Source organism: Epinephelus moara, chromosome 17, assembly GCF_006386435.1.
Source record: "Epinephelus moara isolate mb chromosome 17, YSFRI_EMoa_1.0, whole genome shotgun sequence".
NCBI lineage: Eukaryota > Metazoa > Chordata > Actinopteri > Perciformes > Serranidae > Epinephelus > Epinephelus moara.
The window spans coordinates 5,082,404-5,100,666 of record NC_065522.1 but is presented as its reverse complement, the minus strand read 5'-3'; the positions used below and the strand labels follow the sequence as shown (position 1 = coordinate 5,100,666).

Genomic DNA, 18,263 nt, shown 5'->3' with positions numbered 1-18,263 from the left:
GATTTTATTTGCCAGTTAGGTGCAATGATGGGGGTCATTGTCCCATATGTGGATATTGGCCACACTGATAAATATCAGTCCTTCACAGTCCTTTACATTTGCATCCATTTTGAAAACAAAACCAAAATAGCCAACGAATGTAATTCAGGAATAATTGGCTGAATGTGTGTTATTACTGCAGCACAGGATGGGTGGCCAGCTTCAGTCTTTGTGACGTTAGCTCTTCTGGCAATTGTCATCCTCTTTATGTGACTGAAGTGCTTTCTGTTTGCTGACCCAGGGCCTTAACAAAACAGCCGGCCCATCCTAATATGATTGGATGGGCACTAGCGATCCAGTTTTTTCCACAAAGGCAGATAAACTGATACCTGCATCTATGAACCCTGTTAATTTACGATGCATGTGTTGCGCCATTTTACCCACGGCTATAAATTACACTGTGACTTCTGGCAAGTGATGTGGAGCCCAGAAAGGAGGGCTGGAGACAAGTATACCCCCTTAATAGACTTTTACTGTTAACCACCAGATAACTATCAACTGACAATCTGTCGTATCCAAGATTCTTAATGAAGCCCAGGAGGCGTGCAACCTCTCCCTGAACAGCCGCCACCAAACAGAGAGGTGGAGCAGCTTCACGATTACTTTCAGTACTAGAGTTTTATTACAATGCCATTCCAAAGCTTTTGATTTCAGTCCTGTCAAATCAAACTAGGAGCCTGAAATTAAAACACCTTGGACTCAAGATACAATTTTCTGATTCAGAAATCCATAATACACCAATAAAATATCAATGGAAAGCATTTAATTAACCAGTGAGAGAGTAGAGGAAATGTGAATGTTATGCTAAGAGGAGTGGGATCATTTCTACCACATACAGTATGAGTCACTGTGTGGATATTTTGACATTCGTTTTACACAAGTCAAACAAAGCTCAATCCCTGTCTCTGCACACAGGTTCTAAGCCAGTTCTTAATGCTCAAGCCTATTATTAATCAAAAGTGGGCGAGACCACCTACACGGTGGAAAGCGAGCGGTGCAAAAGCATGACAAAGCCCTTCAAGCTTTGTTCTCCCTTTGAGCAGATTAGATAATCATCCTGGGAATGTGAACGTAATAATACAAAAAAATACTATCCCATGTTTGGACGCATTCCTCTTCCTTTCCTGTTTGATTTGTCTGTGTCAGCATTAAGGAACGGTCCTTTTAGATCATCGTCCGCACAAAACTAACCCACATGGACTACACTACCAGTGAGTGAACTGCGTGGTCGCTTTTAGACGTGATTGAATTTTGGCCTTCTGATGGGGTCCGATGAGGAGAATACCTCCTCATAATCAGATGACGGATGGCAGTAGGAAGATTCAGGCAGCCAGTGGCCATTTCATTACCCAGGCTCTCTGTTGCCCTGGCTGGATATTGAGCGGTGGAAACGATGCAGAGGTGGAGGCAGAGTGGACTCATGGGAGCCTGGGTGGACAGAAGCAAATGAGGGGAGAGGGAAGAGGATAAGAGCAAGAAGAAGAAGTAGAGAATAGAGATGAAATAGAAAACGGGGCTTCCTCTGGGTGGCACTATGCCACATCGGTTGTAGGGAACTTCCAGGGCCCTCTATATCCTGACAAAGGATACTTAATGTATTTATGGTCTCACAATGAATTTTCTAAAAATCTAAACGCTGACATTCGTCCAAAATGTATCCTCCCAATGCCACATGGACTGTGAATCCGTTGAGTAACCAATCCGCTTAACATGCTCAGTACTGGTCCATAATATCAATCTGGATTGGACTGGTGCATCCCTAAGAAAAAATAAGATCAGAAAAAAACCTGTGTTCCATCCTGTCACAACGTGATCTCATCTCTTCTCTTCATATTATGGTGCTTGGGCAGAAGCTCCCAGCCTTTATACACTGAATCTAGATGCAGGGGGGCAGTGGTAGCCAACAAAACTAGTTGGTTAGGGTTAGGAAAAGATCGTGGTTGACGTTAGTTATGAAAGTTTACTCACATAACTAACGACTCACGTGTCAACATAGCTTAATGTTGACTTTTATTTTCACACAGGACATGAACAACAGTCTCTTGGGTCAAAGTCCTGGGCTTGTTGGACCCATCCACCTCTACTCCTGCCCGCCCTAAGCGGACTCTCTTGCTCTTTATACTATGTCTGGTGCTCTGACCATCTAATAATGACATGGCTTACATTGGAGTTGGATGAAAGCCTGTTGCATCTCATACAGCAAAAGGGTGCATTATGCATCTGTATGTGACAGAGTGCCACTGACTCAGCGGCTTTTGTTCATGCCCTGGGCTGCCCTTAAGCTTGAAAGTTCATTCCTGATAGTATTTCAACAGATAATCTTAATTTGAGGTCCAATGGCTTGCTTTTGTCAGAGCCTTCATTTGTTTCTCATAGTCTTCATCAGTGATTTCTTGCCTTCAACCACTTGTTTTTAAGCGATTAAAGTTCCATATGTAGATCACGCGATGACAACTTAGCAAACTCCATGACAACTGAGGCAATGACTCAATGAATTATAGTTGAAGGCTTCAGAAAAACCTGGTAAGTGGACCTTGATTAAATGTCAAATTATATTTTACCACTAAGAGTGAGGGTTCTTTCATCAATCAATACTAATGATTTTTGCCAGGTAGAAGTCCAAAGGGAAGCTAACAATGGCAGAGTCTGCTACACATGCTAAAAGTGAGGACATTGTTGCTAGCTAACTGCTAACACTGTTTTCATGACTGAATTTGAAAATAAATTTGAGCTGATGAAAAAAAAAAAAAAAAAAAAATGGAGACGAACACCAGAACTGGAATCATCTGTACAAAAGGTGACCAACTGTATTGGAACATATCTGGGTCTTTGATGAAAATTATTTGTCAGTAAAGTTTCTTCTCTGTGGTATGGTTTTATTTTTCATTAGTTTAATGAAATTTAATTAGTTTAGTTTAAATGGTTAATCTTAGGATCCTTGACCAATTTTAATTCATTTTGGCAGTTGTGCCTGTTTTGTTTCCAATTGCAACAACGCATTTTGAAATTACAACAGCTTTGTTGTGCGTTCCTGAAAAGCCTCTTCTCCAAAGCAATGGTGGCTGAGGCTCATGGGTGTCATGGTAGGGGAACACCACCTGAATTAAGAATTCCAATATATTATTTCCATGACCTAGAAAGGTTTGTGAATATGTAAACATGAGCTACTCTGTCTCAGAGCTAGACACCAGGGAAATAAGTCTCAAACTTGTGATGTCATCCAGTATAAACATGTCTGGATGTGTTTAGAAGCTCTTAATGAGGATTTTTAAGGTAAAAAGTGCCGCTTTTCTCTGTTACACTAATTTCCTGGCTACACTGATGGTGCAGAGACGCCAAGATACGGAAGACACAGAAACACTGACCAACCAGAGCAGATTGGGCTTTTTCAGTGGGTGGGCTTAAAGAAACAGGTTGAGTACAGGTGTTCTGGCACAGACAGTATGAGGAAAATTGTGACTTGACCATTAAAACATGTAAATGTTCTACTATAAACCTTAAATACAAACATGAACCTTAAAATGAGCATAATAAGTCCTAAAGTAGATAACACCACAGCAAATTGCAGGAATGATTAACCTCCTGTCTGATCAGGTGAGAGGTTAATAAATATTTCACTCCAAACGTGCTCCATTCTTCTTTTGTACTTTTCTCAGACGCTGCACTGTAAATTATCTAACTGAGCAGAATTACCATGAGGATAATCTATAAAAGCAAAAGAGGCATGACTGCCATGGGTGGATGAGTGGATGTAGACGAGAAGGAGGAGGAGGAGGACTGGGAGGTGGGAGCCAGAAGAGGAGGAGTGAAGTGGGTTTGAAGGGCAAGGAGAGGTGAAGGAAAGAAATGAAAGAAGGGGCAGATGTGAGATGCTGCTGGTCTCCTGGATAGATACACACACACACACACACACACACACAAACACACCAAAGCTTGAACGATCTGTGTGGATGATGAAGAGAGGAGGGAAATGAGGAAGAAGAGAGCGAGGCGGAGGGTGTGTGTGTGTGTGTGTGTGTGTGTGTGTGTGTGTTTGGGTGTATGTGTTAGCAAGCGCATGCGCGGAAGTGGCTGGCTTTGGCAGGGTGATGGATTGCCTGTTCTGTGCCACGCATTTTCTAATCAACCCACAGCCACATCCTGGGGGTAGAGAGAGAGAGAGAGAGAGAGAGAGAGAGAGAGAGAGAGAGGAGTGAAACAAAGAAAAGCTGTCTGACAAAGGAAGACAAAGGAAGGAGAGAATAATAGAGAGAAATAGATAAAGGGAATGCAGTTCATAGGAGCAGATTGGAGTGGCTGGAGGGTCTGTGGTAGGAAAGGCTGCTTCTGTTGCTGCTGCTGATGGTGCTCAGGCTAAACACACTCACACACTATTACACAACACAACACACTGCAAATAACACCGCCCTGTGAACCACGCAAAGCCAACGAACCAGAACCACGCAACATAACACACTGTATCACAGCGATGTAATACTACACATCACAGTGCTGTGCATACAATTCAATTCAGGGTGATGTAACAAAACCACACACACAATACACCACAACACAACTATACACATCACAATCTAATACAGTGATTTTCAAGACCAAACTCAATGTATTTACTCAAGAGTTAAAAAAATCCCTTATTGGCAGATATTACTATTATAACATAAACAAACATGTTTAATGAGGATTGTCATCTATACGACACTAATCAGTTTAGTATTGCTAGAAGCATGGCTCTATAATGTTTGTCACTTGGTTGGTCCACCATTTAGATCCACACTGAAAATCTCAGTAGTGAAATATCTGCTCAAATTATTGGATGGAATGCCATGAAATTCCAACATATCCTCATACCACGGTCTTACAAAAATGCACACCAAGGTTTGTATGATATCCTATGAATTAGCACCCCACAAATTATGTTACATACTTAACATGAAGTTACACGCTTAACATAAAGTTATGGAGGTTTGGTTTAGGCAAGTATAGCTACTGTAGTTAGGTTTAGGAAAGAAACACGATGACTGTGGACCTTAAAATGACTCAGAGTTCACATGGTTCTGATCTCCTTGGAAAGATCCTGAGGGAAAGACCCATGTCTTCCTCCCTCCTTAAGAGACCGCTTCCCTCACTCAAATTACTGGCTCATGATTATGTAGGATATGTACCAATTTTGGTGCATTACTTTTCATAGGAAGAAAAGTGCATCGAGCAGCCTGGCAATTTTGTCATGGTCCAACATTTAGCAAAACTAATGACATTCTCATTACCCTCAGCTGTACTTTGTGCTTAGTGGTAAGTAGCAAACATTAGCATGCTAACACACTAAACTAAGATAGCAATCCAGCTGAGACATATACTGTATAGCTGCAGACACATTTTTTTGTAGCGTACATGACACGCCCCTATAAACCGAGCCCACCATTACTACAACACAAACTCGCCATCCTGACGGGTATCCAAACTGTGCTACAATGAGACACTGCAGTGAATAAATATAAAGCCAAAAGAAGCAATAATCCGCTTTATAATCCATTATAAATGAACACGTGATAGTTAGCTATCAAGTAATTTTGTCGGTGCTTCCACTTCCAGGCCAAGGGTTGAAGGGGGCAAATCACGGACTGATGTGTAGATGTGTTGGGTAAGTCATGTAGCTAGTAGTTGGGTTATGTAGCTGCTCCAGTTGCTGCTACCTACTCCACCCAGCAGGCCACCAATGTCTGTAGAGGTTGGTATTTTGTTGAATTCAGGTTGCGACATTCAGGTGACCAAAAATTCATTGTTAGGACAACGTTTAACGCAAACGACAATTTAACGTAGAATACTGACGACAGATATGACAATATTTTGTTGGTTTTAATTTGTGTTAAGTACCAAAAATCCATTGTCTTCCAAACATCTGCAAAACATCATGTTAACATCCATACAACATTAAATTTAACGTTGTTAGACATGTAAAATTTCATCAACCCAAAAGTCATTCCAATCAAAATATAACGCCTGTCCAACATAACAGATGTCTGGTGCCTGCTGTTAACAATGGTAAACATGACCTAAACATTAGAATGAGCTAAACCACTATGAGCATGTTAGCATGATGACATATGCATTAAGATCATGACACCACTGTGCCTAAAGAAGACACAGAGCTAGAACGGCTGTAGACTCTTAGACCTGTTATCTTAACAATGTCTCAGATGGCTACATATGTTACAGCTGCTTCTGTGATGAGTCCATAGAGAACTACAACCAACTCTTAAGCTCTGATAAAGCCACTGTACACTACCTGCTCAGCACCAAACAGCAGACAGACACAGTTAGGGACTGGCTGGGAACATAGTGGAGCATTTAACTGCTAAAGAGACAATATTTTCTCAGGGGTTGGTGGAGACCAAAAACAGAGCCAAAAGAGAGTGAATATTGGACTCACAATCAAAACATGAAAACAAAAACACAACTCCAAATGGATACTAATGTTGCTCTGTAACTGCTGGGTATGTGAATTGACATGTGTTTTCTTGGTGGCAGGACCATTTTAGGAGGTGGTACATAAAAACTGTGTATACTATCATATCATCATTGGTTTTGATATTGTAGCTCAAAATCCTCCCCCATCCTGTTTTTCTTAAACATTTGTAGTCTTCTTTTCTTTTTCTGGCATCCCTCTCCTTCACTCCCAGCATTCACTCTCTCTAACCGCCCACTGCAGGGGTAGGACGAGTGTGTGTGGAGTGTGTGGGAGAGAAAGAAAGAAAGAAAGAAAGGAAGAGTCAAATTTGTCTCTTCCCGAAACAAATGAACAGAGAGCTAAATATACTCCAACTGACAAATGAACTCTGTAGTGAATTATGGCCTCATGACAAAACTCATCACACTATTTCTCCTCTTCAACCTGTTTAAATAAAGATTTTCCACTTCTGTCTTCACATGTATTCTTAGTAACTGGAATTGAGACAGTGCTTTTGGTTGTGAAGTCATAAAGGGAGCATTACAGTCTGACTACATCTAATTAAAATGTGACAATAAGGGCAGATGGATTTTTTAATCCAACATATAACGGTGTGAAATCAGACACAGATTGATTGTGTATGTTTTCATATTTGAAAGCATGACAGAGCCAGAAAGCCTGTCTGCTCCATATTATATAACACTTTATACTGTACAAATCCTAAGCCAGTGTTATGAACGGGTCTGTTACCCTCCCCCACTACTAAATCCAGCCTCCGTTCCTTTCACTTTTCTCTTTCTGCTTACATTTCGTTCCATTCAATTTTTCAAAAATTCACCTGCGGCATTTTATGGGTTTACTTTAAGTTTGTTTATTGATATTTACGGGGTAAATCTAACCTAGCACCAGACATCTGAATCACCCATATCTCAGATTTCTTTTTTGGCAATTCAAGTGCTGGTGTTGACTAGTTGTGCATAGCCAGACTTATCTCCACACGTTTGTGCCAGTACTGGAAAAAGATCTGCTTTGGCATCCAAGGGTGTAGGTCAACGTAATAGCATTGGGAAGACAGATACGAAACAAGAGGTCTCATGAAAATCAAACACCTTCATTCTGGTAAGTTTTTGGCATAAATTTGTGCCTTAAGTCTTTAATTATATCAAAATAAAGTCCTGTGCTAATGTCGTGTTTTTATCAGATGAGACAAATGCACAATATTGAGGGGGACAAGTCTCCTGCATCCCCCCTGAAATCTACACCCATGAACTCTTCGTAATTCTGCACTAAAAAAACACAATCGTCCAGCAGGGGTAAGCCCAGGATGCAGAGACAGTGCCCTTGCAAAACGACAGCAGACAGCGGATGTGGAAGAAAACTCCCACTGAAATAGGCGGCCAATGGCAGGCGTATATGCATAGTGCACATCCGGTGAGTCAGACTAGGTGTGGACCAATTTGAGCTTTGTTGGTGGAAATAAGAATGGGGACATTATCATCTCACATAGCTATCATAGCTACAACTATAAAATATTGTGACATGTGGACGTGATAAATGTAGCTCCTCCATTTGAGGACCTGTCAGACTCATATAAAAGGAAGAATGGCAAAATTGATGTAACATTTGCTGATATATCCTCCAGCTCCAAAACCCTGGATCCTACATTTCCCATGATGCAATTTAATATGGTCTTTTTATTAGGCCTTCCTTGCCTGGTAAATGCCCATTTCCAGGGTTGGATATTAGCACTAGCCAACAGCCATATGCTGGTAAAATATGCAAGTGGCAACTAGATTTGCTTTACTTATCAGCCAAACAAACAAACAAACAATGGAAATGTATTGAGTGGCTGGTAGATTTTGGAATCCATCACCACTAGTGGCAGGTGGACAAAAAAAACTTAATTTCCAACCCTGTCCATGTCTTTCAAACTCCAAACCTCTAGTTCGACCTTCTGTCATAAACATACTCTGAGGCCAAAACCTCTGATAACATCATCATTGTCATGAAAAAGATGAAGCTAACCGCTGATAGCCACTAACTTCCATGACTGGGAATGAAACTGGCAAAATAGAGGCTTCACTTGCTACTGATTTTTGCTTGCTACCAACTGCCGCACATCAAGTGCAGCCCCAAGCACCAATTGGAAGCCTTGAGACACAACACATCAGCAAGTTATTACTATTACTAAACTTTATTATTGCTAAAGTAAAAGATATGAGTACTTCTTCAATCTCTGTATTAGCTTAAAATCATGTCTGGTTGTCTACTACTTAAATAAGATTTCTCACCTGAAGAGCCAATCTCAAGAGCAAAGCAATATTGTTTTTCATTGTCTTTATAAAAATGGGTCATATTGCTAAGGATATTTCTCGACCTCAACAACAACAGACAACAATAGACTTACATTGTGAAAGAGACACATGTAAAGAAGTGGATAATTTTTTTCTGAGGTACATTAACTTCCCACTTAAATAATGAACACCTATAGCCTTTGTTTAAATCACTATGTCCTAAAAGTAGTAAATTTCACCAACAATCAAATTTATTTTCCCTCTGTCAGCCAGTGAGCAAGCCCGAGACTGAGCGGTTGGGAGGTGTGGTTAAAGGAAATGCTAGTGGGTTTGCACTTTGGGCCCCATGATGCTGGAGATACAGTTAATTTTCTTACCCAAAATCAAACTATTTTGCAGTCATGCTCTTCGATGTATAAAGAGAAGTGGATACAATGTTCAAGGTGGGGCCTCATTCATTACTATGAAAGTTGTTCAGTGGTGCATAAAGCAAAAAAACAAAAAGGAGCAAGGAATTGTTTGGGGAGGGTGTTTTGATTTTGTTGGGAAAAGAGGAAAGAAGTACGGTGGTGGAGTCGAGATAGCCTGCCTTGGGAGAAGAAAAAACTTCTGTAGACTCGTGTTTTTGGTGATTCTCCGACCCTGTGTGTGTGAAGGACCAGAAAGAAACTGAGCCGAACCAAGCAAGACCAGATTGTTTTTTTAATGCCAGCCCGTTGAGTTTCCTGTTTTTTGGGACATTTTTCTTTTTTTTTGCAATGCATTGCTTTTTCCCAGAGCCTGTTTTGTTTTTCATTTCAAAAAGTACATTTCTTTCTCACTGGGATTATCTAGAGTTGGATGAAGAAAATTATTAGTATTTCAACATTTTTTTCCCTGTATTGTCATTTGGGGAGGGGCACAATATATACTGAAGTTTTGTTTACTATGTTCCTCTGCTGGTGTCAGTAGGGGGCTGGAGTCAGGCTAACAAAGATTAAGTAATTACTCAAGCTTTTGAATTTAATTCATAACTAGGCTTTAAAGGTAAGCTGATTGTTACAGTGTGTAGTGTTGTGGGGTGGCAGCCAGTGTGTGCCTAGCTGCTGCTGGATTGCGGGTTATACATGGAAAATAATAGGGGCAGCTGATTTGATGCATGCTGTTTGGCAGTGTGTTTCAGCCTGAAGAGTCTGCAGTCACACTAACAGCTCTGCCAAGCTGTACTTACACCTTGTTTCAACTTTCGTATGTGACCAATGTCTATAGACCTTTAAATATACCAATGATGCCTCTAGTGTCCAACGCAAGGAAGTGCATTATGGATGGATAGACCCTGATAGAAACTACCTGTAGCAGAAAGAGGCTATTTTTGTCTGTTTTTTCGCCATACAGTAGTTTGGAATACGTGCTTGGAACATCACTGGGACAAAACAGGACCAATATTGATGGCAACAAATAAGTGAAGATGTTGGCCTGCCAGGTACATGGTATGTTTTGTGAAATGTTTCATTAAAAAGTTGTATGAATGGCTGAATGAGTCACAATGACAGACTGTAAATAATATATAACCATATTTTAGCAGAATAACATTACTCAGATTCACAATGTGATAAAACTGGATGAACACGTTATTTTTAATCAAAACAACCTCACTTGAAATTCAACACAGGCAACTGAACTGAAGGAAATAGGCTGTTAGCTAGTTAGCAGCCTGTTAGCTAAGCTAGCACACTGTCATACGGTTTCTGTGAAATCCACAGCAAAAGTTCAATTTTCTGAACGCACTCGATGCAAATTCTAAACCGAAATATTATGGAGAGGAGTAGTTCCGCAGGCACATCGGACATCTACAGACTCCCATAGGAATGAATGGACTTCTGGTTGACTCGTCTCCGTACGTATACCTAAGTGGAAATGAGACTTTAGGCACTAACATCTGCTTGCTAACATGCTCACAGTGACAATGTTAGTTTAGATTGGTAGCATGCTAACAGCTGCAAACTAGCACTTAACACAATATAAAGCCCATGTCATTAGTTTTAAAGGTATTTTAATAACAAAATATTAGACAAAAAGCAAATACAAAAATGAATATTGTGATTAGTTACATTGTAATGAAGTCTGTAGCAGCCAAGTTACCTACTTTGTGTGATAATGGGATGCACTTCATTTTACATACAAAGTAGTCACTCTTGTGTCCCAAAATGCCACAGTATGCCTACAAGGGCATGCCACCATATCATTAATCAAAGTGCATCTTATCGACCTTGTGTCATACTAGCCTCACTGTGTTTTCATGCGTCTTTTTTATGCTTAATGCAAACTTACTGTAGATAATCCAGAAGTTTCTTTCCATGATTATAAACCCATCTAATAGCTATACGCATCTAGCAATGGAGATATAGTGTGTGTGTGTGTGTGTGTGTGTGTGTGTGTGTGGCTGCTGCTATGCTGTGATAGAGTGTGTGTNTCTTTCCATGATTATAAACCCATCTAATAGCTATACGCATCTAGCAATGGAGATATAGAGTGTGTGTGTGTGTGTGTGTGTGTGTGTGTGGCTGCTGCTATGCTGTGATAGAGTGTGTGTCCTGCAGCCCTGTCTGCTCCTAAATAGCCCTGCTGTCTAGGATGCAGTAAGGCCATAGAAAATGAGGAAAAAGAGCAAGAAAGCTCGAGAATGGGAAGCGCTCAGACGGAGAGAGACAGAGAGCATGCACCTGTAGCCCTCATCAGCTCTATTTGAATATCAAAGAAGGCCAGTTCACATTACCCTGTTTGTAGACAGGCCTGACCCTGGGAGTGGAGATGAAAGTGAAACAGAATGTTTAAGACTCTCACCTTTGTGCTGTCCTCATCATTAAGCACTAGACGCTGCAATTCAAAGCGCAGTCAACTAGACACACAAACAGCTGACAGTAAAGCCAATGTATCACCCACACCATAGCTCTCTGAAGGTCACTATCAGCGGTTGTGCTGATATTTAATATCTATGGAGGGACAACCTGTTTGCTCATGGGGGCAGGGACGGGGTTTCTGACTGACACCAATGATGTTCTGGTGCTGAGATCTAACAACTCAAAGACCAGCTATAAGCTCAGTGGCAGAAGGTACGTTACACCATATGGTTACATCATGCCTGTTGCTATGCAACATAAAGTATGACAACAGCTTGTGAGCTGTCTCATAGAGCATCACAGTTTGTAATTCTGATAACTGGAAATGAGTCAGCATTTTTTATCTATGTTATTCCAGAACATAAGGCACGTGGGTAAGGACTGGCTGCTTGTGTTGTAGCAAGCAATAGTGCCTCCACCTAAAATCTCCAAATATCCTGTGGCAAAGTAAAGTGAAAATCTTAAATATTTGTATATTATTAATATTATTCATTTCAATGTGGGCCTAATTTTTGTAGTTTTGTCCATCAGTGCCATCAGTTATGATAACACTGTACTCACCAAGTTAAACTGCTGACCTGTGGGTGACACATAGATGTATAAAGAGAACTGGATAGTGCTGGAGGCGGGGCCTATTCATTCCTATGAAAGTTGCTCAGTGGCACATAAAGCCAACAAAGTTTAACTTCCATGTGTAAAATCACTTGGATCTTCCATTCTGTTTCCGCACTGCTGGGCCCATAGAGTAGGCATACTAGAGACTTTTGCTAGCCGAGTGGCTAACCTCTGTTGGGCAAGCGGCTGGCTTCCTGTTTAGCACTTTGCTACTAAATGGAGATAAAATGATTTAATCATGCGGCTCATGTAGACTGACCAAATTGATCAAATACTGATAGTGAAAAGAGTCACGTGATGCTGTATCCACTGATTTGCAGACATGTCTTTTACAATGCAAGTATATGGGGAAAAGTTTTCCACCCGGAAGTTATTGTAAACAAACATTGTGATTCGGTCTACACGAAGTGGAAATGGTGTGCAGTATGGTAGTACAGTGTATTAGATCTAGAAGGCCAGTATACAGTGTGTCAGCACCCGTATCATATCCTCATTCACGTCTACATCAAACTAATGGGTTAACAATCATAGTCCTTAGACAATCCCCAATGGAACCTTCTTACCTTAAACAAACTCTTTTTCCCTCAGGTGACGTAAGGAGAATAACTGGTTTAAAAAAAAAAGTATTTAACTATAGAGCTCAAAGAACCACTTCAGAACAGTTCACCAGCAGCTCAAACTATTTTTATGTTATTTTAAATCTCCCCTTCTTGTTATTGCAGGCTCACCTCCTCTCAGTTTGACCCCTCGGGCTACGTAAGAGCCTGACAGGTGGGCTGCTACTGTGTTACCTCATCTTGCTGCCACACACAAACACACACATACACACAAAGTGGTTTTAGAGACTGATTATCATGTATTTGTCTAAAAAAAACCTAGTACATTTTGAAATGATGAGAGTGTAGGCAACTCATTGTAGTTTTGGAATCAAATTGTTTTCATGCTGGGCAGTTTGTTATTTTGTACCTGAAATTACTTACTTAATAATAGCTCCCATGTCCCTTCAAACAGCATCAGATTTCCTTTTATCTTGAGTTTCCTATGTTTCAAGATCTTTCTAGAAAGAGAGAGCTAACCGATTATGTGCTGTTTCTACTTCTCTTTGCTTATTTGAAGTATACTGAATCCTTAATGCTACTGGTTTTGTAACTACCAGACCAATTGCTACGGTTAATACCAGTAATACCTTTGCTATTATCAAAGCTATTACATACTGCTGCTAATACTACTGCTATTATTAAATTGATTAATTGCCGCTAATATAACTAGTAGGCTACTGCTATTAGTGTTACTACAGTTAATATTACTAAGGCTAATGGTACTAAAGTGCAAGTAATACTACAGCTACTTATACTGCTATCAGTTAACTACCTCTACTATCAGCATTGGTGGTACTGTTACGGTTGCTGACACTTTCACCACTAAAACCATTACTTGTGATACTACTACTACTTCCTTTACTGTACTATTACTGGTGGTAATGATATAGGCCTTATGACTATTACAATTTCTGCCACTGCACCAGCCACTGCTCCGACTACAGATAGTATGATACTGCAACTACAGATAGAATTAGTGGCCTACTGTTACTGCTTTTGTAAGACACATAAAGGCTTCAAAATTCATGAGCGGGTTATTTATTGACATATTTTATGTCATACAACAAAATGTAAGTCTTTTAAACGTGTGTTAACCACAGACTTTATTTCAGGCATCTAATCAAAAACCCATTGACATCAAGATGAGGGAACCAGGAGCACTAAATTCATTAAAATGCTAACTCATTTCTGGGTTTCAGGACTCATTCCTGGAGTACTCCATGTAAATGCCAATTGCTTCAGTGATTGTTTTATTAGCGGGGATAAGGAGTTGGACTCCGGTTTGTTTTTTCCTTGTCTCTGTGATCGGCACATCTGGAGGATGCCGTCAAATGAGCTTTAGCATGTTGTAAGTGTTTCCATCACATCTAATACAATGGCAAAACACACCATCCTCGTCTTATACACAACTCTCTTTCTGTTGCTGTTGTAGCTGAACAGGAACCCGCAGGTGGGTCTTCCAGCTCTGGTGTTTCATTTCTGCTAGTTGACTGACACGCATGCCAATCAGCTTCTTATGCTAACCCAAGCACCTGTTGCTGATGGCAGACAGCTATAAGTTTTTCGGGCAGAACTCATGATTGTGAGCCCTGGTTCTGCCTTACATACTCTACATACCTTGTATTCTGTGTGCAGCTGAATGCGTATAAACAGCATGTGCCATCTGCAAAAGTGGCTAATAAGAGTGACTGTGTTACACACCACTGCCAAGTTCTGCCTGCATTTGGCGGCTATGAACATTATCTATCTAAGTTTTCTAACATTAGCCACCATAAGTTACTTGTCATACATAAGGCTGGGTATCAGTACTTAATACTTTGAGGTGTCGAATGAGATGACCCAGAACAAAGTAGTATTGAAATATCTCCAGTCAAACAGTACCTACATTTGATCCTTTTTGTGCCAGAGGCGTGTTCTGACCGTCCCAACTCCCCACCCTTCAAATTTTCTGTCGCTGCCATCTCTGGCAGGGATGCACGATATTGGATCTTTTGCTGATATCCGATATGCCGCTATGTAACAACTCATTAACCAATAACCGATATTGATATATCCACTTTTTTCCCGACTTAATTTTAGTGATCATCAAGTCTCTTCTATAGTGGAATAAACATCATATAATGCATGCATACTCTTATCATGATGGCCCACCAGCAGATAGAGACATGAAATACAATACAATACTTTCAATGTACGTAATATTCATACATTATGCAAAATAAGAAAAGGAATGTTGGCCGATTCTGATAGCTAAATTTTAAGCCGAAATTGGCTGATACCAATGATGCACTGATATTATCAGCATGTTGGCCAATTCCGATATTTAATTTTAAAGCCATTATTGGCCGAGACCGATGACGTGCTGATATTATTGTACATCCCTAATCTCCGGAGATGCTCTCTTTCCGGCAAGTTCTGCGTCTGCTCAGTTAGCATGAGTTAATACAGCAGCAATGGCTAACAACCAACACATGGCTGTTAAATGGTACAAACAAAGACACAGGCACCGAGAGGACTTGAGTGCCTCAATAAAGCCCTTAATAGCCATCAGGTGACGTTAGCTGTGCCATGTGACATGCCGAGATGCCACCAAAATGTTCGCAAGTATGGCACGCACCTCCATTCACATTATGGGTATCAAATGAGCTACTCTAGTTGTATCAATATCACTTCAAAGACAGAGTTATTAGTACTATCAGAATTTTTTAAATGATACCCAGCCCTAGACTTACCAGACTAAGTAAGACTATAGCAACAAACCCTGAGTGTACTGACTTGAACAAAAGTGTGTTTTATTGCAAATTAATACAACTTTGTATTTGTAAGAGGAGGATTGTGTTATTTGTTCTTTCAGGCTCTTTAATTCCACAACTGTATCTGCCTATAAAGTGCGACTGTTATTTAAAGCTCATAAATGTATGAATGTAACTACTTCAATGCCAAATTTTTGAGTAAGATTCTAAATAGTTGTAATTTTATCCAAACTTGTGAGAATAAATCACTTCAGGTTAACAGCTGTCTTATAGACAGGCATCTACATAAATCATCTCTTCATTAAATATGAATAAATAACCTGCATCATACCCATTAATGCAGAGGTGGACAACACTGACTGTACCATCTGGTTTTACATATTTTGGTCTCACATATCTGCAACCGGCATCAGCCTGACTCTAATCACAACATCGCCAAGGATCTATGTTTAGGCCCATATGCCTAAAACTGTCATTTCCCAGCACGCTACAAATATGACTCATCACTCAGCAAACTATATTATTGTTGGATCATGAATAACATCAGAGCACTGCTACTACTTTTTGTGTTGTGAGCCATTTTGAGCTCATTTTCCCTGACCATCCCACCAAATCCTTTCCTCCTAAAAGCTTCCTGGAAGCATCTAGAAGCAGGGAAATATTGCATGAAACTGTTAATGCGCCAGAAATGCTTCATTTCTGGTCCAGGATGATTCAAACATGGCCTCTATCTCCTCTTATTATTCCTGCTCTGTCTGTGCGGATTGCAGCGGATTGCGTTTTCCCAGGGCCATGCTGTGTGGATGCTACTTCTTCTACTCTCTATTATGACATATGATGTAGTAACCTGATCGAATCTGGCCATTAACAGGCTTTGCTTGAAATGGGGAGTATGAGAGATCAGCATCCACAAAAATATCTGTTATTTCTTCTTCTTTTTCACAATTAAATGTCAGATTTGGGCAACATAAACAGGCTATTGTGCCATTTTTAAGGCGCATGCAGGCTGGGTTTGTACACAGGGGATTCCACTGCACAGACAACACACACTACATATAGGGAAGACATCAGCACGCACGCACACACCCTCCTTACGCACAAACACATTTCCCTATCATACACACACAGCGGCAGCAGCAGCAGCAGTGATTTAGATGTAAATAATAAAAAATGGCCACTAATAAGAAGAAAATCCGTTAGAAAGCTCCAGCCAGTGTCTTATTTTGCTTCACTTCCAACAGTTTGACATCACTTACCAATCAATTTACCTCATAAAGATTCACGTCAGCTTGAATAAAGATGAGAAAGTCAACAATCCACAAATAAAAAGGTGACTTTAACCTCCATCATTTCCCTTGAAGAGCAGTAAAGCAGACAACAGGCCAGCTGGCGTCTCCTGCCATCTGCTCTGCGTGGATGGGGCTGCTGCTGCTGATGCTGGAATAAAGACAGGTGATGTGGAGAAATCAGATAAACAGGCCCGTACCCGCTGATGTTTGCCAATGGAGGTCCGGGACCGGCTCGGATCTGTGCGTAATTCCTCCTTTGGGTGTGTGTGTGCGTGTGTGTCTGGGTGCGGGTTCTGTCAGTCCCCGTACGGCCTGGGAAGCGTGAAGACGGAGAACAGAAGCGAAGAAGACGATGAGGGAGAATAAGCGCAGGGTATCAGGAGCGGTAGCATCGCCTCTCCTCTGTTCACGTTACACCGGAGACTGAGACACGTTCATCCCTGCCGGATATAACAGCAGACAGCCCCGATGTCACGCCTACGTCTCTCTCTCTCCCTCCCTCTCCCCCCCTCTCTCTCTCTGGCTCGAGAAAGAAAGAGAAATCTTGTAACACGAAAACGGTGTTGCCTTTACGTGATCCTGGTAAATTCGAGGTTCCTAATCTGGTGCCTTCAAAAACTCATGCAATTCTGTGGAAATAGGCATCACTTACAGAAACAGTGTAAATGCACCCCCACCTCCTCCTGGCTGGAAGATGGGACAGTGGCGCCCCCAAGAAATGTTTCATCTGGGCTGGCTGGCCAGATGGAGCCACTGAAAATCTTGGGGTGGCACCAAAACCAAAAGTCATAAATAAATTTCAGGAATTCTGTTAAACTGTTGAAGTATACAGATTAGTTAAAAAACTATGAAGATATGGAAGTTAAGGAATTCCATACTGATATAGGCTACTTTAGTTTCTTATTAATATGATCATCATTATTATTATTAGCGCTATAACGATGAGTCGATTTATAGCTTCGCCGAATAATCAATCTCATAGATTAAAAGAAAATTAATTGCCAACTATTTTGATCATTGATTCATCGTTTCAGTCATTTTTCACACGAAAATATCAAACATTTGGTGGTTCCATCTTCTTAAATGTACGCATTTGTTCGTAGTCTTTGGGATTTGGCCTGTTGTTTGGACAAAAGAAACAATTTAAATACGTCACTTTGGGCCCTTGGAAATTATGATCGTCAACTTTCACTTCTACTCTGTTACATTTCTTTCTAAATATATACTTTTAGTCCAATACATTTTCCCTAAGTATCTTAGTTACTTGCTACAAAATAGGTGAGGAAAGGAGGGAGGAAGGGATGGACAGATGAATAAAGGAATGGGAGAGAAGAATTTTTTTTCTTTAAA

The 18,263-nt window shown here is 40.6% G+C and overlaps 1 protein-coding gene across 5 annotated transcripts in view; it reads right to left on the bottom strand.

Annotated features, from left to right (window-relative positions):
* peli3 (pellino E3 ubiquitin protein ligase family member 3) overlaps nucleotides 1–18,263 on the bottom strand; it is a 46,811-nt gene that overhangs the window by 21,542 nt on the left and 7,006 nt on the right. For 2 of the 5 annotated variants that reach the window (XM_050066824.1, XM_050066825.1), the window contains exon 1: nucleotides 17,111–17,373. The exons of 2 other annotated variants lie outside the window; for them this stretch is intronic. Coding sequence is in view for 1 of the 3 variants with exons in the window: in XM_050066823.1 (XP_049922780.1) it covers nucleotides 16,893–16,897 (5 nt within the window). In the remaining 2 variants the exon portion in view is untranslated. Of the gene's footprint in view, nucleotides 1–16,892; nucleotides 17,062–17,110; nucleotides 17,374–18,263 lie in introns of those variants that run through there. One more of the 5 variants, XM_050066823.1, reaches the window with a different exon arrangement.